This window comes from Diaphorina citri, unplaced genomic scaffold (assembly GCF_000475195.1).
Source record: "Diaphorina citri unplaced genomic scaffold, Diaci psyllid genome assembly version 1.1 scaffold624, whole genome shotgun sequence".
In the NCBI taxonomy this organism is placed as follows: Eukaryota; Metazoa; Arthropoda; class Insecta; order Hemiptera; family Psyllidae; genus Diaphorina; species Diaphorina citri.
This window is the reverse complement of record NW_007378057.1, coordinates 24,303-47,155: the sequence shown is the minus strand read 5'-3', so window position 1 is coordinate 47,155 and position 22,853 is coordinate 24,303. Positions and strand designations below refer to the sequence as shown.

The 22,853-nt window shown below is 36.9% G+C and overlaps 1 protein-coding gene across 1 annotated transcript; it reads right to left on the bottom strand.

The window, feature by feature from the left end:
- Positions 1 to 5,468: 5,468 nt before the first annotated feature.
- Positions 5,469 to 22,460, bottom strand: LOC103510620. Its single transcript, XM_026824628.1, has 5 exons — positions 22,278 to 22,460; positions 21,295 to 21,369; positions 21,177 to 21,228; positions 19,691 to 19,734; positions 5,469 to 5,776 (listed from the first exon to the last, which is right to left on the bottom strand). The coding sequence occupies exons 1-5, from the start codon at positions 22,413 to 22,415 to the stop codon at positions 5,759 to 5,761; spliced, it is 327 nt and encodes a 108-aa protein (XP_026680429.1). The 5' UTR covers positions 22,416 to 22,460; the 3' UTR covers positions 5,469 to 5,758.
- Between the last annotated feature and the right edge of the window lie 393 nt (positions 22,461 to 22,853).

Sequence of the window (22,853 nt, the reverse complement as noted above, 5' to 3'; positions counted from 1 at the left end):
TTTTTTAGGAAAAAGAATGGGTTAGAAAGATACTTCTTTTATAAGATAGCCACGTGTTATTTATCAAAACTTCTACATGTGTAGCCTGAAGAGCTCAAAACTCTATCATACACACACATGAACACTTTCATATTTTTGTGTTCACCACCAACTTTTCTCCAGCACCATATTCTCACATCCTTTTCCTTCAGGAAGAAATATGAAGCGGGATAAAAGGTAGAAAAATCCCAACTAGAAGAAAACTTCCTTTTTTTTAAACGGAAGCTTTTAACATTTTGGTAAAATTCAAAACTTTGTTTCACACGTCTCCCTTCTTTTCCTTTTTTTTTTTTTCCACCCTTGTACCACCTTGTTCTTTATTTTCACTTTTCCCTCCCTTTCCATTCACTTCCTAACCTTTTTTCTTTCGTTCTAGTTATGACGTTTACTAGAGGTACTTTAACCCTCTTCCTATGAAGCTATATCTACTTACATATGTATCTAGTATGTACATATCTGTGTCAGATCCATATTCCATATGCACCATTGTTATGGACGTTATGGTTACGAGATTGTGCCAAATTTTATGAGGTACATAAATAAATGAAACGATATAGAGAGGGAGAGAAATAATACAAAGAGAAGAGAGAGAATGCAAAGAAAAGAGGGAGGAAGAAAGAGAGCAACATTTGCATTGCAACTCAAGAAGGAAGAAAGTAAACAAGAGAGATTTTGGAGAAGAGAAGAGGAGGAGGAGGGGGAGAACTTTGAGTAAAACATTATTGTGATTTAACCTAACAAACATTAAATTTCTTCACCTCGGAGGACAACTACTCACTTGACTAATCCGAGTTCCAGACTTCCAGAGTTCAGCAACATTTTGTCAAAATGGACAAACCGGAACAAACATACAAAAGAGGAGGAGGAGGGGGAGAACTTTGAGTAAAACATTATTGTGATTTAACCTAACAAACATTAAATTTCTTCACCTCGGAGGACAACGCATTTTCAGAACAACTGATCAAAAATTTCAAATTAAAAACAACAACATTTTAAAGCGCCACTAGTGGCAAAAAGAGAAAACAAAAAATTCAGTTTACAACAAAAAGCCGAGTTTACAAAGCGGACCTTTTTACTTTTTGTAAACTCGGTTTTTAGTAATTTAAAAAGAACGTTTTCTGGCCAAAACTATCAATGGTTTCACAGGACAAACTTAAATCCTTATCGAAAAAAAAACTTATTCAAAAATAAAAGTGTTAAAAAACTATTAGGTGCGTAGGTAAATAAAAAGTAGATAGAATGTCTAAATAATATTTTGGCTCAGATTTTATCGAGGGTACCGAAGAAATATTCGGCGCGAAAAATCACCTAAGACAGACTATTTACATGCTTATTTGGTAATGGTTCACAAAAAAAAGTAAAAATTTTCGTGAAAAATCCCCTAAGATAAACTACCTATTCACATGTTTATTTGGTAATGGTTCACAAAAAAAAATTGTAAAATTTGTTGACACAGAGAAGTATCGAGCCCGGAACTGATAGACTATTTACATGTTTATTTGGTAATGGTTCACGAAAAAATTGTAAAATTTGTTGACACAGAGAAGTATCGAACCCGTAACTTCTCAACTGAATCCCCTAAGATAAACTACCTATTTACATGTTTATTTGGTAATGGTTCACAAAAAAAAAAAATTGTAAAATTTGTTGACACAGAGAAGTATCGAGCCCGGAACTTCTCAACTGTAAGTTGGATAGTGCTAGAATTTGCACCATTCGATTCGACATGAAAAATCACATAAGATAGACTGTTTACATATTTATTTGGTAATGGTTCACGAAAAAATTGTAAAATTTGTTGACACAGAGAAGTATCGAACCCGTAACTTCTCAACTGTAAATCGGATAGTGCTAGAAGTTGCACCATTCGATGCGGCATGAAAAATCACTAAGATAGACTATTCACATGCGAATGTATCAGTGATTTATGAAAATTAATTAAATTTATTGACAAAGGGAGGAATCGAACCTGTAACTCCTTAAATGTTGGTCGGACAGAGCAATAAGTCAAACCATTAGATTCCTCGTGAAAAAATACATAGGATTGACTATTCGCATGTACATTTATTTGAATATTATTAAAATTTATTGACACACTAAAGAATCGAACCTGTAACTCCTTAACCGTGAGTCGGATAGTGTTCAAAGTAGCACCATTCGATTTGGCGTGAAAAATCACATAAAAATGACACCTGTAACTCCTTAACCGTGAGTCGGATAGTGTTCAAAGTAGCACCATTCGATTTGGCGTGAAAAATCACATAAAAATGACTTTTTGACAGCTCAAATATCTTTAACAGAAAACGTTGAAGGCCTTTTCAAAAACAGTATTTTTTCTTGAAATCGCCGGGTCTCAAACCCGTAACTCCTTCACGGTAAGTCGGACACTGTTGAAAGCTGCACCAATCGATTCCTCGTCAAAAGTTCCATTAAAGAGAATACTTACCTAGTGGACCCGAAAAGTGTATTGGGGACTTTTATGGGGCAAAAAACCGATGATTACGGGTTAATTTCCTATGGGGCACTTTGAGGTTGAACGCCCTGTAGATACAAATGCTATGTTTAAACAAAAAGGTCTTCTGCGGAGGACAATGGGGAAATAGGAACTGGGTTGCAAGGTCAACATTGGGAAATGGAGAAAACTAAAATAAATGCTTTAGCATTAGCAATAGTACAAGTAGACCAGCTATTCCCAAACATACAAGTATCTCTTGAGGTTCCAAGGAGCTAGTACAGCGGTTTCCAACTAGCGGCCCGATGTGGCCCGCCAGCCTATTTTGTGGCCCGCGAAGCTTTTTGGGATTAGTGTGCAGCTACAATTAGGAGAATACTAACTTTTTGAAAAATTTCATATAGTATAGGTGGAATTATTATTCTAACTAGGAAACTAGGTTTGTAAAATGGTGGAAAGGTTCTCCCGAAAGAGCTTTTCCACACAACCCCTACGTAATGTTGTTTTAAAAGTTGACATTATAACAAAGGCTTAAGGCTAGGTATTGTATTTCCCTACTTGGGCACTTGACTCATTGCAGGTTGGTGTTTTATTTTCCAGTTTATAAACCACTGCCGAGTATTGATAGAAATGCTAACAATAGAAACAGCAAACACTATTACCGCCCTCGCCACCCGAATCTAACACTCAACATGAAAAGAAATTCAATCCTCGGCGAAATAGCACCCGTACACAATAACGGTGCTGTGGTGAAAGCCATTCAAAAACCATATAATTGCTCCTCTATAAATGAGAAAGGGAATCAAAAGGAAGCACTAACACAGCTTGCAAGTTGAATGAGAAAGTTCACAGAGAACAAAGAGTCAAAAAAGGAGAGAGGAAAAGCGGTCTTGTTGGCTGCAGGCCTAAGTAGGGATGCCTGAGGCATTTTGAGGAGCTACATTTACGAGTTTCAATTCTCAATCAAACAAAATTGACGGACACAGAAGAAAAAAACAATGCTATGGAAATGAAATTCACTTGAGAGTACGAGGTGGTAGTATCATTTTCAATTTCCACACACAAACAATATAAAAGGACAGTATTGAGAGCAGCATAACACAGAACTGCTGTATGGCTATCATTTGACGATTGAACATTGAACAGAATAACGAACATTACACAGTGGACACTTGGACAGTGGCAATGTTACCATATCCATTAAAACTCCACCAAACTCCAAACAGGGTGAAATTTTTTTCAACAACATAAATGTCTGGAAGAAACAGAACATTTTATATCTTATTTAATGTAGTTTTTTTTACATGCCTTCTAGCTTCCAACACTTTCCATTATTTGTCAAAGTTATTTCAACAACATAAATGTCTGGATGAAACAGAACATTTTATATCTTATTTAATGTAGTTTTTTTTACATGCCTTCTAGCTTCCAACACTTTCCATTATTTGTCAAAGTTATTCAACAACATAAATGTCTGGATGAAACAGAACATTTTATATCTTATTTAATGTAGTTTTTTTACATGCCTTCTAGCTTCCAACACTTTCCATTATTTGTCAAAGTTATTTGTTTCGCCCCTTGGCATCCATTTGAACAAATTATTCCTGTATAATATTTTTGTTCGTAATCTACCCTGTTGAAACTCTTATGGAATAGACAACCATCAGGACATACCTAGTACAGCCAAATACACCGATATCTGTATACAATACATATGATACAAACTCAACATCATCAGTATATATGTTTCACAAATACAACCCATATTGAATTGTTGATGATCTAAGTGAGGGCAGTTATGTAAAATGTATTTTTACCTCTCTTCTTCTTCTTGTACAGCCAAATACACCGATATCTGTATTCTGTATACAATACATATGATACAAACTCAACATCATCAGTATATAAGTTTCACAAATACAACCCATATTGAATTGTTGATGATCTAAGTGAGGGCAGTTATGTAAAATGTATTTTTACCTCTCTTCTTCTTCTTCTTCTTCTTCTTCTTCTTCTTCTTCTTCTTCTTCTTCTGCGCAGTTGATAACTTGACAAAAAACAAAAGCCCTTTGAAAAACAATATTTACACAATGAATAAAAAATCCATCGACATGGAAGGATGCTGGAAATAATGTTCAGGGTGTATGTACATGTACAACTGTTAACGTTACCAAACCTAATGGTCTTGTTTATCAGGGAGGAGTGACACCTCATAAACTTCATTTCTCCCTCCTACAATTGTAATTTTCAGATGAGAGCCCCTACAGGTCATTTGGAGACCCCTCTTCATAGAGAAAAAGTTTTAATTTTAAAGCTGTGTCCACACATAATCGACGTCCGGTATTGTCGAGGTAATGTGGACATCGATCGACTATATATGTGTGTGTGGACAGGCTTATAACAACTAATATGGCACATGATATCCTGTAGGTATGATGGGATAACACAATATGATCATGTTTGTAATGTTACATTGACACAAATGTGAGCCAGCATAATCTCTCTCGGGCACGTCGAGGCAATGTGGACATCGATCGACTATATATGTGTGTGTGTGGACAGGCTTATAACAACTAATATGGCACATGATACCCTGTAGGTATGATGGGATAACACAATATGATCATGTTTGTAATGTTACATTGACACAAATGTGAGCCAGCATAATCTCTCTCGGGCATTTAGATAAGCCAGGACCCAAGCTGATGGACATTCCGATATGATAATACATGTAATCCAAGTCAGACAATTCATATATTGGACGGAAATGAAATGTTTGAAACAAAAGAAAGGGTTGTTGCAAATGATAGATAAAGCCAGATAATAAGATAAATAATAAATTAAAATAAAATAAAAAGATAAACAGAGACCGTCACTCATATTCCGTCAACATGAAAACAGCATTTGATTTATTTATTTTATTATTATTTTTTTTTATCCAAATATTTTTTTTTCTCTCTCAACATATATATTCATTTCCTCCCAACACCCATTTTATCTCTGTAGTTTTGGTGTAATCTTTCTGGAGATTATGTATAATGTATTATAAACTGACTTTTTCAGTTTATAATACATTACAAGAACAATAGTCAGTTTCTGTCATCAACCTCTCAATGATATATTTTATGCAATTCCTCCTGCTACAATTATAATTATAGAACACGGTTTAATAGAGGATAATGGATTTCGTTTCACTTTTGCTCAGGCTCACCAGATCCAGGTTGTTCCCAATTATTCGGTTCCGCTTATTGGATGGAATTGTTATGGCTAAGGCACATTGAGAAACTGAAACCAAGTCGTCAGAGAGCTAGCTGTGGTGACACCATTTTTCTTCCTTCTGGCTTCCATTCTACATACCAGGTGGTCGAGAAAAATCATCGAGGAAAAAATATAGGACGGCATTCAGAGATCTCTACGACCTACATTGCCAGCTTCATAATTTAATTCAATTTCTTACAACTGGTCGGAGGGAGGTGAGGGAACTTTTAGCTTTCAGATTCTATGGAGTGGAGAGGGAAAAATTAACAAACTCGACATTTATAATAGAAATTACCCGCTAAAAAATCATCTCGAATATTTCGAGTGACTTTAGGTTGCTGTTGTGTACTTTGTTGACTTTTTAATCCACAGTCTCCAAGAAATCTGTAATAAACTTTGGTTTCAAATGATGAGCAATAGTAAAATCTACAGTAAACTCCTATTTATTTTACACAGTCACCCGATACACTATTGAGTTTCCTTCTTCAGTTTTCATAATGACAGTAAGTTGTTCAGGTTGAATTCAATTGGTTCTAGTTCTCGGTTTGTTGGGTCATTACATTTCTTATTTTGCACCATGTACTTTGTTATATCAAAACCAATAAAGTTCTCTCGATTAACACGGAGGGGGTCTGCAGGGAAATATACGGCCCATGTGGAACTGTGTGTAGACCAGGGGAGCTAGATGTTCAAATACATACTAGGTTGATTTATTCCCCGGTTTGTAGCTTGTAGCAGGGAAATATACGGCCCATGTGGAACTGTGTGTAGACCAGGGGAGCTAGATGTTCAAATACATACTAGGTTGATTTATTCCCCGGTCTACAGTCTCATGTTCAATCTCTGTTACTTCATTTTTAGGATGTTTCTCGCTCATCTTAAGGTAATGTTACACCAAGCGCGCATTGTTTGCAAACGTTCGCAAGCGGTCACAAACGTTTGTAAACAATGCGCGGCGCTTGGTGTAACATTACCTTTAGATGTTTTTCGCTCTTGCGTAGAAGGATAGGTTCAATCTCTGCTGCTAGTTATGTCTAAAGTGACTGGTAGGTAGCTTGCAGCATCTTCTTAAGTGATTGGTTCAGGCTAGATACTAGTATCGTTTATATTCGACATTCCAGCTGAGTCCTGCATCACGTAGATCTGACTACAACACACATACATAGAGACACGGAGCTAACCGGAACCAATTCATCCAGAACTAATCGCAACACAAGGAACCAGAGGAACACAAGATCCAAAACATAGAACTCAGCTACTCAGTTATGCGTACATTACTAGTGGTTCAGTGAACTGTACAAAGACAAACCTAGTAGGCTCTCAATAGTAAGATCCAACCCAAAATCCAAGAAGAAAATGTCCTACATGTGTTGACCATACCAAAATTTTATCAAAATCGGACAACCAGAGTTAGGGTCAGCAACATCGGACAAACAGAGTCACGAATATTTTACCGCGGACCATTGATGCTCATAGCAAAAGCCTACACACTACACACTCCATTATTACTCTTACCATCAAAACTAAATGACCTCCATCAGCTCGATATGATGATACTCTTTCCAGTCTCAAATGAGAAACTCTCTCATCCATACAAATTACTACTCCACTTCTCTCCAAACCAACCACGTCCATTATTACTCTTACCATCAAAACTAAATGACCTCCATCACCTCGATATGATGATACTCTTTCCAGTCTCAAATGAGAAACTCTCTCATCCATACAAATTACTACTCCACTTCTCTCCAAACCAACCACCCTTCCTCTCTAAAAGTCATACCACAGGATTGAGCTTCCTCCAACATATCCACAGCAAAAACGAGGGAAAAAAATCATTATTAACAACCAGAGAGAACTTTTTTTTATCCTCCAATTCAGATCCATCAAAGTTGACAGCGCAGAAAGAATGAAATGTAGAAAATGAATGGGGGATGCCATTGTTACAATTATTATAGTGTCCTATCTGTCTGTCTCTACTCACTTGACTAATCCGAGTTCCAGACTTCCAGAGTTCAGCAACATTTTGTCAAAATGGACAAACCGGAACAAACATACAAATTCGTCTAAACTTGGAATTCATCTCAATCATTTATTTATTTTCAAGTACTTTGTTCAATAGGGGAAAACTACTCTTATCTCTCAATGAGCCAATATTCTGACTCAACAAAATGAAAAAACTCGGAGGGTACCTTTTTTGGCCTTTTTTTTAGATAATAGGTAAAAGATAGTAACGAATTAACGACAGCTAATGTGTATTCTGATGCGGGAGAGAACTGGGTTTATAAACTTTTTTTTTTTTTAGATAATAGGTAAAAGATAGTAACGAATTAACGACAGCTAATGTGTATTCTGATGCGGGAGAGAACTGGGTTTATAAACTTTTTAATTACGAGTGAAATGCTGTAAATAGTTGGCATTATTTTTGTACACTGTCATGATACTGATAAGGGACTTTATATTTCTGCATGAGTACACGGGCTAAACATTAACCAATGCAAGTGGAAATCTAAATGTGATCAAATATCCCTCAGAAGAACGTCAAGAGCTCGAAGCAACGCCCAGCCTGGCTAATATTAACACAAAATAAATACAGCTATGGAGTAGTTTTCATTTTAAATTTCACCCTCTTTCCTTCAACTTTTAGCAAATCAACTCTATGATCTCTATACTCTCTGCTGTAATGTAATACCCGTACAGTATATGAAATTCGTAAAGTATGCCTAGATTCCTCCGACACGTAAAGAATTCACAGTGACTTGGTATCACTTGGTAACCCAGTAGGTAGCTAAATGGAAATTTCGAATTCAGGTCCTATCACATCTCATGATAATGGACTGTTATTACTCTAACCTACATTAACCTTTTCAACAGACTAACTTATTGGAGGAAAAAATACATCGATAAAAGCTTTAGAAAAAAAAGTTGCAAAAGCATGTTCAAATGCCATATTTATTTATTTCCAGTTTCGAGCACCCACGTTCTATTCTTTCCCCCTCCCCCCTCCAGTAGATATTATTATAGGATTCCCCCCTCCCCTACGTTATTATAACACCCCCCCCTCCCATCATAATAGGATTCTCTCCACTTTACCTTCCTTCTCTACTACTCCTATTCTAGCTATGTATGTACATATCTATACTATACCCCTAGCTCTTGAGTATCAGCTGTACTCCTAGAGAAAGAGAAGGAATCCACTAACTCTACAGTACATACAACATGCCTTATCATTTATTTTCTAATCAAAGTGGTGTCCTCGTGGTCATCACCTAAGATTCTAAGGAAAAGAAAAATATGTCAAATCTACTTTCAGGTCCACCACATATGTTAATCTAGAAAATATTAACCAGGCACCAGGCTTCTCTGGCAACCGTAACATATGTACAAATGTACATATGTAGGTACCTACTGGTGTAGCCATTAGAACAGATAGGAGGTACACAAACTATGTATATGGGATGCAATAGGTATAAAGTTTGAGGCACGCCGGCCTAGAAGGAAAGGTTACGAAGCATATCTCTATGTTTACTTATTCTGGTGTTAATCTAGAAAATATTAACCAGGCACCAGGCTTCTCTGGCAACCGTAACATATGTAGGTACCTACTGGTGTAGCCCTTAGAACAGATATAGGAGGTACACAAACTATGTACCTATATGGGATGCAATAGGTATAAAGTTTGAGGCACGCCGGCCTAGAAGGAAAGGTTACGAAGCATATCTCTATGTTTACTTATTCTGGGCACAGTTGATAACTTGACAAAAAACAAAAGCCCTTTGAAAAACAATATTTACACAATGAATAAAAAATCCATCGACATGGAAGGATGCTGCTTATTCTGGGTGTCTGAATGTACATCATAGCTTAGCCGGGAGTATTAGTATTAGGAATAGTGTAGGAGAAGCTTTATTGTCCCAAGTCACGCTATTCAGTGTCTAACTCCAAACCCATTACATTTATCCTAAGCAATATTCAAAACCTAAACTTACCTGCTACCTACACAACACATACATAGGAGAGGAGGAAGAGAAATAGGAAGAAAGGAACGAAGAAAGTTTCCACTATCATTATTATTATCTTTCTACTTTTCCATTTTTTCCTACTTAACCTAACACAATTTACGTCAAAAACGGTCTCATTTTCTTAAATCTTAGGCTTTTCTCTCAGATTTTCTTTTTTTGAGAGAAAATAAAATCCAATAATAATATTCATGGATTAAATGAGATTTAGCACGAAGACCATTTAATTAATTTAATTTGTCTTCCCCTTTTAAGGCCTCTTCCTTAATGAACGGTTGAAGATATGTATCACATTTTTACAAACCATCACCAGTGTGGGAATTTCAAAGGTACCTAACTACAGTATCTCATTAATATAGCTGAACCATCAACATTAATTTGTCAAATCTATTGAGGACCAAGATGTCAGATTGACGACAGAGAGCTTCAGTTCACTATGTAAGAGGAAGCACATAACACAATATATCATAATAAACTAACAAAACAAATCGAAATAGAATACACAACGCTTACTCAATACCTAGTATTTCTATTTATATTCTGTTCTATGAGATTTTCTTCTATTTATACCAAGCACATTTTCTATTTATTTCATAGAGCAAAGAGCATATTACACGGTAGATATAGCACCACTCTACGGGAAATATTTACACATAGCATGGCATGTTAAATATTCATTAATAATAATAGAACCCCCCTCCCTACACCATACTCCCCTCCCCTGGGGGAGTAGAATGTAAAGGTGTAAGAATATTGGATGCCCTACCTGACTCATCCAATACATTACAATATTACACATAGCATGGCATGTTAAATATTCATTAATAATAATAGAACCCCCCTCCCAACACCATACTCCCCTCCCCTGGGGGAGTAGAATGTAAAGGTGTAAGAATATTGGATGCCCTACCTGACTCATCCAATACATTACAATACAATACAGAGTATGTATCAAGTGGAAATAGATAGAATATTCCCAGAGATAGCACAAGACAAAATATTACATATCCCAATATTATGACAGCTCCGTGTGTACCATGCAATGTACTAGTGATACTGCTAATCCAAATATTACATACAAACACAATGCGCACTAGAAAATGAATAGGTCCAACTCGAAATATCCGACATTCTCTGTGTTTACCTTAGAAAGTTCATCTGTACCTTACTGAATAAACAAAGAAAAATAAGGAAAGCAGAAAAATTGAATAGGAAGAAAATCCTGCAACTTTGAGATAAAAAAAAATGAAAATTACAAAACCATGTTAATCGGGAAAAAAACTCGAGTAGAGTGTAAAAACTAATGCAGAAAGAAAACCAACAAGGAAACACAATAATGTAAATAAATAGGTGGCACAAAATAATAATGAAAGCATATAAACCAGGTAAAATAAATGGAAGCAGGCCTTACATGTAGGAAGTGGAGATGAAGAGGAAAGTTGTCAAAACAACAGGAGAAGAAAATTTATTGAGGAACGCGAGAAAAATGATGTAACTTCTTATTTTGAGTGAAAAACACCCTAAAACACAGAAACTATTTCTATTTGCAAGCACGTGGATGGAAGATGGAAAGAAGAGAGAAAAAACATGGAAAAGATTGTTATGACATAAAGTGAGATAAATATGATGATAAGAGAGAGAACAAATGTAATATTAGATCCACAGCTTTCAACAAAATGAAGAGAAATAGAAAGACAAGGAAAACAATAGGAAAAGAGTTCAAAATATGACAAACAAGTAATGGCTGAGAAAATCATGAAACCTAGAATATTTGTTTTATGCATTTATTCTCTCAAAACTTGTATACTGACCCGTTTGTCAGTTAATAATAATAAAATAAAACTTTCTCATGTAAGCGCACATAGGAAAGAGAGATAGAAGAGGGAATGGAAACCCAGACATAACAGACTCAGCTGCATATTAGAGCATCATGATGGTGATGGTACCTACAGATTATGCAGAATAGTGCACGAGATATACAAAACAAGACAAGAAGTGAAATGGAATTAAAATAGAAAACACAAAATGTGATATTGGACGTGAAATAAGAAAGATGACGTAAAGAAATAATAAATCAAAATGTAACTTGGGATGGGGAACAAGAGGAAGAAGACACCTGCATATTAGAGCATCATGATGGTGATGGTACCTACAGATTATGCAGAATAGTGCACGAGATATACAAAACAAGACAAGAAGTGAAGTGGAATTAAAATAGAAAACACAAAATATGATATTGGACGTGAAATAAGAAAGATGACGTAAAGAAATAATAAATCAAAATGTAACTTGGGATGGGGAACAAGAGGAAGAAGACACAAGAAAAGTAGGCTGTAGAAACAAGAAGATATGGAAAGAAGTAGATACTCGTAGAAGGAATAAGATGAAAAAGGACTCTTGTTAGCTACTAACTTCATGACGACTGTTATATCACGACACGACTACCTATCTGAACAAACACATGCATCAAGCAGAGATAGAATTTATTTAAATTTTGCGGTGCAATTATTACTGATGGCCATTGTAACTTATTATACAACTACACTCAACTAATATATCGTAACTATCCAAAATATGTCTCCATGATCATACCCTAAATTCTACAAATCCTCATCAGTATTGTACGAGTACAAATAGATAACCAACAAGAGGTATACCTACAGCACTCCCTCCCTACACATATCCTATGGTCTTAACAAAAACCACTCTAACTTAGGACATACAATTTGAATGAACGCCTGAGAATAAGATGGAGTTGTGCAACGTCCTAAATTCTACAAATCCTCATCAGTATTGTACGAGTACAAATAGATAACCAACAAGAGGTATACCTACAGCACTCCCTCCCTACACACCCCCATATCTCTAGGCTTCAGGAATGACCAACCGAGCTGTTATTCACACCAATACAATGGAGTAATTAGTCACACCAATAGAATACCATGGAGTAACCAAAAATAAATCGTCAACAATATTCTATCGTCATATTCTGCAACTCAAATTCCAATATGACCAACCGAGCTGTTATTCACACCAATACAATGGAGTTATTAGTCACACCAATAGAATACCATGGAGTAACCAAAAATAAATCGTCAACAATATTCTATCGTCATATTCTGCAACTCAAATTCCAAATTATGTTAATCTAGAAAATATTAACCAGGCACCAGGCTTCTCTGGCAACCGTAACATATGTACATATGTAGGTACCTACTGGTGTAGCCCTTAGAACAGATATAGGAGGTACACAAACTATGTACCTATATGGGATGCAATAGGTATAACAAATTCCAAATTCAATTCTCATAAATTAAGTCCGTCATAAATTTGCATCTCCCTCTCTTATTAACCCTATCACCAATGATGTCGAGGCTTTGGGAAACCAAGAGAATATGAAAATACTGACTTTACTGATGATATTAACCTCGAGACATTAACATTGTGACTTGTGACATTCTCGACTTTGCAACATTTGCATTTTCAGAATTTTCAGGAAGAGAGTAAGGGTATTAATAAAATACTGGAAATTAATATTTTATCACCTACTCACTCTTTTCATTTTATTTGCAAGGAGATTATTTTATTTGAATGCAGCGGCTGCGTTTGGATTGCATGTAGGAATTAGTGACTGTCCCAGTTATTTCAAATCTCTCACTCTTCATGTACTCGTAGCAATGTAGGTAGTGAGTGCCATACACCCACACATCATGCTCAACTCCTGTTCATTGAATGGACAAGAAGATACCAGCATACGAACACAAGAAGCTACAAAGCTACACACACTAAATCATATTGAAGATAATAGAAATCACTCCTAGGTGTGGAAACACCAACTAGTTGATGTGTAATTGGCAAGTTTAGAGAACCGGGGCACATTGAACAATTCACATCGATCTACGGTGACTCTTTCTCTAGATTCTAGATCTACATGAATACTCTACCGGATACCGGATGAAACTTCAGAGGACGAAGAAGTCAGTAGTACAAATCAGAGACAAATCTCAGAAAAAAGCTAGGTTACTGTTGCCGTGCCGGGAAAGGTCTGTGTAATGGGCTTGCCTCATACCGGCCATATCTCCTGAATCAGTAGGAGACATAAAAGTAAAAGCAGATTATCTGCCACTTCCGTGTAGCACCACATACATGCGTACAGGGAGCATAGGTATAGTATAGTAGTGTATATTGAGTATAATGATGAGAGACCCTGTAATCACTGATGCAACACATACACACTTGCATAGTTGAACCCCGGCCAAACACACAATGATTCCATCAGAGAACAATTTAATTCTCTCACCTTTCATCTCTCTCCCTTACCTATCCAAAAACAAAAGTGAAAGAAAGAGAAAAGGAGGCGGAGAAAGAGGAGGGAGGAGGAGAAGGAGAGAGAGAGTAGGAGTGTATATTGAATATAATGATGAGAGACCCTGTAATCACTGATGCAACACATACACACTTGCATAGTTGAACCCCGGCCAAACACACAATGATTCCATCAGAGAACAATTTAATTCTCTCACCTTTCATCTCTCTCCCTCTCTCCCCCTTACCTATCCAAAAACAAAAGTGAAAGAAAGAGAAAAGGAGGCGGAGAAAGAGGAGGGAGGAGGAGAAGGAGAGAGAGAGAGTAGGAGGGAAAGAGATAAAGAGTTTATTTCAAAAGTGCGCACAAAAGTGCAGCGAGCTGTGAAATATGATGGATCTCTCTCCCTCTCTCTCTCTCATATGTGCTAAAATACACATACATAGGTACATACAGTGTTGTCCACGAATTTATGACTAGCTCCTTTTTTTCTAGAAATTTTAGCGAGCTGTGAAATATGATGGATCTCTCTCCCTCTCCTTCTCTCATATGTGCTAAAATACACATACATAGGTAGGTACATACAGTGTTGTCCACGAATTTATGACTAGCTCCTTTTTTTCTAGAAATTTTCGGAAAATAAAAACGGGAGAAAAAATATATTTCTCTGAAATATAATTTTGAGAATGCCTATTGAAATTCACAAAATATTGGCATCAAAATGCCAACTAATACGGAAAAGAAGAGTTACAATTACATGGACACCCTGTATAGATAGATACTCAACTCCTCTACATACATAGATATACCATTATCTACCTTTACGCTACTTTCATCCTGTCTCGCGCTTTTCAAATCGAAAAAAAAGGAGGGGGGAGAGAGGGGGAGGGGGGGAGGAAGAGAGAGAACGAACCGAAATGAAAGACAAGGTTGAAATGGCAGTTGAAAAAAAGCTGAAATGTTATAAAGAGGGAGTATGATTTTTTCTAGAGATAACATTTGCAAAGGTGAAAGGATGAGTGAGTGTGAAATGGGGAGGGGGTAAAGAAAGAGCATAAGCTAAAATGATGTGTAGGTACCTAACTAGCCTCTTTGGATACTATGTACGAAGATCTAATTTCAACAAAATTTGACCAAACATTCAATGCGTTACAGCGGAACAAATAAACTGAGGTAGAGCGCCACACTTGAGGTAAAGCAGTGTTGCCAGATTATTATTTTTCTACTTTTCCATTTTTTCCTACTTAACCTAACACAATTTACGTCAAAAACGGTCTCATTTTCTTAAATCTTAGGCTTTTCTATTCTCTCTCAGATTTTCTTTTTTGAGAGAAAATAAAATCCAATAATAATAATAATATTCATGGATTAAATGAGATTTAGCACGAAGACCATTTAATTAATTTAATTTGTCTTCCTCTTTTAAGGCCTCTTCCTTAATGAACGGTTGAAGATATGTATCACATTTTTAAAAAATGTATTTTTACAAACCATCACCAGTGTGGGAATTTCAAAGGTACCTAACTACAGTATCTCATTAATATAGCTGAACCATCAACATTAATTTATATGAAAGGTAAATGTGTATTTGTGATCATTTTTATCACAGAAAGTCCGCCATGCACGAACAGGAACTTTATGTACGCATTTCTCAGAAGAAAATGGTTTGTGGCTCCGTGAAAAATTGACATAGTGGGACAAAATGGGTATTGTTGGAAAGCTGATACTTCAGGGATATTTTTCCTGTTACATGCCAGCAGATTTGACCTTTTTTTTTTCCTGGTCATGATCATTTTTATCACAGAAAGTCCGCCATGCACGAACAGGAACTTTATGTACGCATTTCTCAGAAGAAAATGGTTTGTGGCTCCGTGAAAAATTGACATAGTGGGACAAAATGGGTATTGTTGGAAAGCTGATACTTCAGGGATATTTTTCCTGTTACATGCCAGCAGATTTGACCTTTTTTTTCCCTGGTCAAATTTCCTGTTGAAATTTTTAAAGAAAATGCTGATCAGGGAAATTTCTAAATTAAAACTTACCAAAAGGTACCAAAAAGATAATTTTACGGTTTTAAGTTTTTTTTTAGAATGAATCAACATGAATTTTAATACATTTTGCATCCTAGCAGTACAAAAGATTTACCTACATTTATTCTATCCTCTTTTACACGGGACTATAAACTCGGGGAGGACAAGACCGACAGAGAGATGTTTATTGTGTGGTATATTGCAAAATGAATCAACATGAATTTTAATACATTTTGCATTCTAGCAGTACAAAAGATTTACATTTATTCTATCCTCTTTTACACGGGACTAAAAACTCGGGGAGGACAAGACCGACAGAGAGATGTTTATTGTGTACCATATTGCACAACTCCATCTTATTCTCGGGCGTTCATTCAAATTGTATGTCCTAAGTTAGAGTGGTTTTTGTTAAGACCATAGGATATGGATAATTGGATATGTGGAATGTGCGAGTTCAAATTGTATGTCCTAAGTTAGAGTGGTTTTTGTTAAGACCATAGGATATGGATAATTGGATATGTGGAATGTGCGAGTTGACAACGGATTTACTACATATTTTGTTAATTAAGAGAGAAAAACAATCCTCAGGGAAGTTTGTTTTGCATTTACTTGTCGTTAGATTGAGTGTTTTCCAATATCCAAGCAGGGAATTGAACTCTTGCAAATTCCCTGGTCAAATTTCCTGTTGAAATTTTAAAAGAAAATGCTGATCAGGGAAATTTCTAAATTAAAACTTACCAAAAGGTACCAAAAAGATAATTTTACGGTTTTAAGTTTTTTTTTTTTTTTTATTTATTAAAGTTCTGACCGTTTTATTAAAGGAAGGTCGTGTATTTTAAAGAAAAAAGAAAATGGCGGATATCTCGGAAACTATTTTTTTATTGGAAATGACCTCAGGAATCTACCCTAGGCTTTTGGTAACGTTTTTCGTGTTCACCCTGTATATATCATCTCTTATTGATGGTTTAAAATGTGTAATTCAAATGTGAAGTGAATAAACTTGAAAGTACAAATCTGGCGCACTCACGCACATTAGACGTAAAATGAGACAAGTTTCAATCTCGCATTTTTCATTTTTACTTTCTTTCAATGATAACTAGGTACCTAGGTAGGTATCCTTGAAAATATATTTATTACATTATAGGTATATATTTACATTCCCCTGGAATTCTTCCAGACAATATTTCACCCCCCTAAAATTTTCCCCAGACGACTCAAAAACCCCTGATCTGACAACACTGAGGTAAAGCGCCTGTCACAGGACAAATGAGGTATTGAACTAGTTCTAAACTAAGATTGGTAGTCACATTGGGCTGTTGTACAAATGTGGGAGCTATTGAACTGGTAGGATCAAGGTAATAACCTCCTTCCAGTAAAATCAATCTCATCTTCTTTCAAGATTTCCAACATGTACTTATGGCAAGACAATATGGGAGTGAAGTCTAAACTAAGATTGGTAGTCACATTGGGCTGTTGTACAAATGTGGGAGCTATTGAACTGGTAGGATGAAGGTAATAACCTCCTTCCAGTAAAATCAATCTCATCTTCTTTCAAGATTTCCAACATGTACTTATGGCAAGACAATATGGGAGTGAAGAGACTTTTTGGTCTAGCTTTAGCTTGAAAAGCTTTCATTGCGATGCCTTTCATCTCACTAGACTCTGTTTATTTTACATTTAAAAATAAAAGATCAGAGTAAGGATTTTATAATCTAAAGGAAGAGGATAAAAGGAAGAACATCTTCAATCTCAGAATTTACAAAGTCGGTAATTACTGTAAAGCACAGCACAGCTGCACTCTAGTTTCTAACTGAGCTGAATATGTATGTATGTGACAAACCGAACCTTTAAATATGATCATTCTGAAAAACTAGAACTGAACAACATAAAATTCCAGTTAAGGCGTCTAGTATCTAATTAAACTGAAAATTACATGAACTCTCATAAGCCACAAATGTAGACTTGATTTCCATGTAGAATAATAAATTCCAATCAAATACACACGTAATAAATATAATAAAGTGATGTGGTATGCTCATCCATTCAAAAAATGGTCAACATTATTATTATTCACTCGAAGGCGAATAAAAAGTTATTTCCCACAATAAAATAAATAAAAACTAAATTCAACAAAAAAAATCTCAACTGATAAATTGTTGTTGGCTTCGTGACAAAAAACTAAATACTAAACAATAGTGATAATGAGTTGAGATATTGGGGTAAAATAAATAAAAACTAAATTCAACAAAAAAAAATCTCAACTGATAAATTGTTGTTGGCTTCGTGACAAAAAACTAAATACTAAACAATAGTGATAATGAGTTGAGATATTGGGGAATCTTCTCTAATAAGTCTGCCTCCTATTGTTAACATAATATGCTCTCGTCTTTCATACTTCATAATATTTATTGGGAGGTTAATTAATTAAATTAATAATGAGCTCGTAAATTTAAACCAGATTGATCTGGGGGTATACAGGGTATTTCCAGAAAGAAAAAAAATGCATTATTAAAGCCCCCTGATTTTTTTTATTTTTCCCACGATCCAATTTCCAAAAATGACAGACACGAATGAGGAGAAGGGGAGGAAGAGAGAGGGGGGAGGGGATGGAAAGAGAGAGAAACTTACCAGCAAATTGTTAATCATAATTATGACAATAATTATTGTTATAAAGAAATGCATTATTAAAGCCCCCTGATTTTTTTATTTTTCCCACGATCCAATTTCCAAAAATGACAGACACGAATGAGGAGAAGGGGAGGAAGAGAGAGAGGGGGGAGGGGATGGAAAGAGAGAGAAACTTACCAGCAAATTGTTAATCATAATTATGACAATAATTATTGTTATAAAGAACGACAATGATAAATCAATGGTGACATTCCGTAATGCTCTTACCTGAAACACACAAAACATTATCCATTAACTAATTACATGATACACATTAGAGATAACAAAAACATTTGCAAGAGTTCAATTCCCTGCTTGGATATTGGAAAACACTCAATCTAACGACAAGTAAATGCAAAACAAACTTCCCTGAGGATTGTTTTTCTCTCTTAATTAACAAAATATGTAGTAAATCCGTTGTAAACTCGCACATTCCACATATCCAATTATCCATATCCTATGGTCTTAACAAAAACCACTCTAACTTAGGACATACAATTTGATTGAACGCCTGAGAATAAGATGGAGTTATGCAATATGCCACACAATAAACATCTCTCTGTCGGTCTTGTCCTCCCCGAGTTTATAGTCCCGTGTAAAAGAGGATAGAATAAATGTAAATCTTTTGTACTGCTAGGATGCAAAATGTAGGTATTAAAATTCATGTTGATTCATTTTTCCACGTCTATGAACCAAAAAGACTGATTTGGATTTCAACATATACTCGAGCGTTTCGCATTCTAAAGAATATTCTTAGCTCCTTATTTCGGCGCTTCTTCTGAATTGAGTTGTACAGTTGACTGAACTATGTATATAGTTCTTTCTACTAGTGGTACTGACCTGTACATCAAACGCTGGCTGGAGTACGTTGGGTGAGTCCATGCCTGTGTACTAGTTCTACTAGTGGTATGATACTGACCTGTACATCAAACGCTGGCTGGAGTACGTTGGGTGAGTCCATGCCTGTGTACTAGTTCTACTAGTGGTATGATACTGACCTGTACATCAAACGCTGGCTGGAGTACGTTGGGTGAAAAGTCCATGCCTGTGTACTAGTTCTACTAGTGGTATGATACTGACCTGTACATCAAACGCTGGCTGGAGTACGTTGGGTGAAAAGTCCATGCCTGTGTACTAGTTCTACTAGTGGTATGATACTGACCTGTACATCAAACGCTGGCTGGAGTACGTTGGGTGAAAAGTCCATGCCTGTGTACTAGTTCTACTAGTGGTATGATACTGACCTGTACATCAAACGCTGGCTGGAGTACGTTGGGTGAAAAGTCCATGCCTGTGTACTAGTTCTACTAGTGGTATGATACTGACCTGTACATCAAACGCTGGCTGGAGTACGTTGGGTGAAAAGTCCATGCCTGTGTACTAGTTCTACTAGTGGTATGATACTGACCTGTACATCAAACGCTGGCTGGAGTACGTTGGGTGAAAAGTCCATGCCTGTGTACTAGTTCTACTAGTGGTATGATACTGACCTGTACATCAAACGCTGGCTGGAGTACGTTGGGTGAAAAGTCCATGCCTGTGTACTAGTTCTACTAGTGGTATGATACTGACCTGTACATCAAACGCTGGCTGGAGTACGTTGGGTGAAAAGTCCATGCCTGTGTACTAGTTCTACTAGTGGTATGATACTGACCTGTACATCAAACGCTGGCTGGAGTACGTTGGGTGAAAAGTCCATGCCTGTGTACTAGTTCTACTAGTGGTATGATACTGACCTGTACATCAAACGCTGGCTGGAGTACGTTGGGTGAAAAGTCCATGCCTGTGTACTAGTTCTACTAGTGGTATGATACTGACCTGTACATCAAACGCTGGCTGGAGTACGTTGGGTGAAAAGTCCATGCCTGTGTACTAGTTCTACTAGTGGTATGATACTGACCTGTACATCAAACGCTGGCTGGAGTACGTTGGGTGAAAAGTCCATGCCTGTGTACTAGTTCTACTAGTGGTATGATACTGACCTGTACATCAAACGCTGGCTGGAGTACGTTGGGTGAAAAGTCCATGCCTGTGTACTAGTTCTACTAGTGGTATGATACTGACCTGTACATCAAACGCTGGCTGGAGTACGTTGGGTGAAAAGTCCATGCCTGTGTACTAGTTCTACTGAGGAGATAAATAATTAGGTGCTTGGATTAAGACAAGGGAACCTGAAAGTAGCCCTTTGAAATAGTTGCCTTCAAAAATTCGAGCAATGCAGTTGCTGCTGCACTTCAATTTGACCAAACATTCAATGCGTTACAGCGGAACAAATAAACTGAGGTAGAGCGCCACACTTGAGGTAAAGCAGTGTTGCCAGATGACCTGAAAATTTTCCCCCTAAATTTTTCTCTGTACCACGAAAAAACCCCCATAGGATATGAAAGGATATGAAAGGTCCATGCCTGGCTGAGCGTGTGCCCCTGTGTTTTGTTGTGGTTGTTGCTGAGGGGCTCCCTGGCCAGAGTATTGGGGCTGAGCGTGTGCCCCTGTGTTTTGTTGTGGTTGTTGCTGAGGGGCTCCCTGGCCAGAGTATTGGGATTCGAATCCCGCGCCTGCCGCCTCCATGTTCATCATGTGATCAAAGTGCTGGGTTACCTGAATGTATTTAATAGAATGTGTAATGTAAAAGGGTTTTATACAGAGTCAACTTCATACAAAATTATTCCTAAAGTAGATTTAGGTAATAAATTAATAAATAATGGTTTATTATGGGGTAAAACTGACGGAGATAGGTCAGAAGAAAAGGAGATCAAGCGTGCCGAAAACGTTAAGGATTTAAACTATTCGAAGATAATGACCTGGGAATTTTAAGCTTGCTCCTTTGTCGAATTTCGCATTTATGAAAGTTCAGTTTTGCCTGTGATCTAAAATCTGAATGTCTGTGGCCGGCCTCTTGAGGAAGCACCATTCGGCGTGACCTTACATCAAAAATCAGAACTTCTTTTGGAAAGACGAGTTATACATGAAATAAGTCACAAATATAATTCTTCTTCTTCTTCTTCTTCTTCTTCTTCTTCATCTTTGCCTTTTCCCATGTTCAGATGGGGTCGGCGTTTGTCGTCGGCCTCTCAATCAGCTTTAGAGTGATCGCTTTGAGGCCAACTGGTTTTGGCACCAAAACTTTCCGCGTGGGCCAACCTCAGTGGTGCAGTTGTTAACGCGTTGGACTTTGGATCTGGAGGTTGGTGGTTCAAGTCCAAGTCATGTCATGAAATTTATCTAGGTGAAATAATCAGGGAACGATGTTTGTGACAAGCATTTAAATATGCTTAACACAATTAGAATTCCTTTAATTTTCCGAGTGGGATGCCCTTCGCACTCAACCTTCGCTATTGATATAGCGTGAGGAAATTTGGGCTAGTCTCCCTGTTTATAGTCCCCTAGCTAGACGCTGATCTACTCTCTGTTTATAGTCCCTCAGCCAGACTAAGTCACAAATATAATATCATCTTGAAATTCAGGCTCAAAATAGTCTATAACTATAGTGTATAGGTAGTACTTACCGAGTCACCAATATGGCTCATATGGGTGGGGTGTGGTGGAGGTGCGGGCAAGGCCTGGTGCAGATGAGGAATACCATGGTGGTTCAACATGGAGTGAGCACCACCCACATGATTCTGTACAATCACCACATCATGCATTTGCTGACCATGCTGCTGCTGCTGCTGTTGTTGTTGCTGAGCCTGGGGGAGATATTCATCATGTTAATCATAAACCAGTAGCTGGATTGACTATAATCCAGTTGTTGTTGCTGAGCCTGGGGGAGATATTCATCATGTTAATCATAAACCAGTAGCTGGATTGACTATAATCCAGATTCCATTACACCTCAAAGTATAAAAACTATTAAACTACCCTACAGAGAGCAACTTATTTCGTCAATTGGCTATTACCAGCGGGATCAAAAAATTGAAATCGTCATTTTTCGTCCTACTCACATTGAAGGAACGACTTCAACTGTCTTCACAAAGCTAAGTGACCCCAAAATACGACCATAGAGCTAAAAAAGATGCCAACAAAACAATCTTATATTATAAGAACGAGATCCATTCACAGTTCACATTTCACACACTGATCGC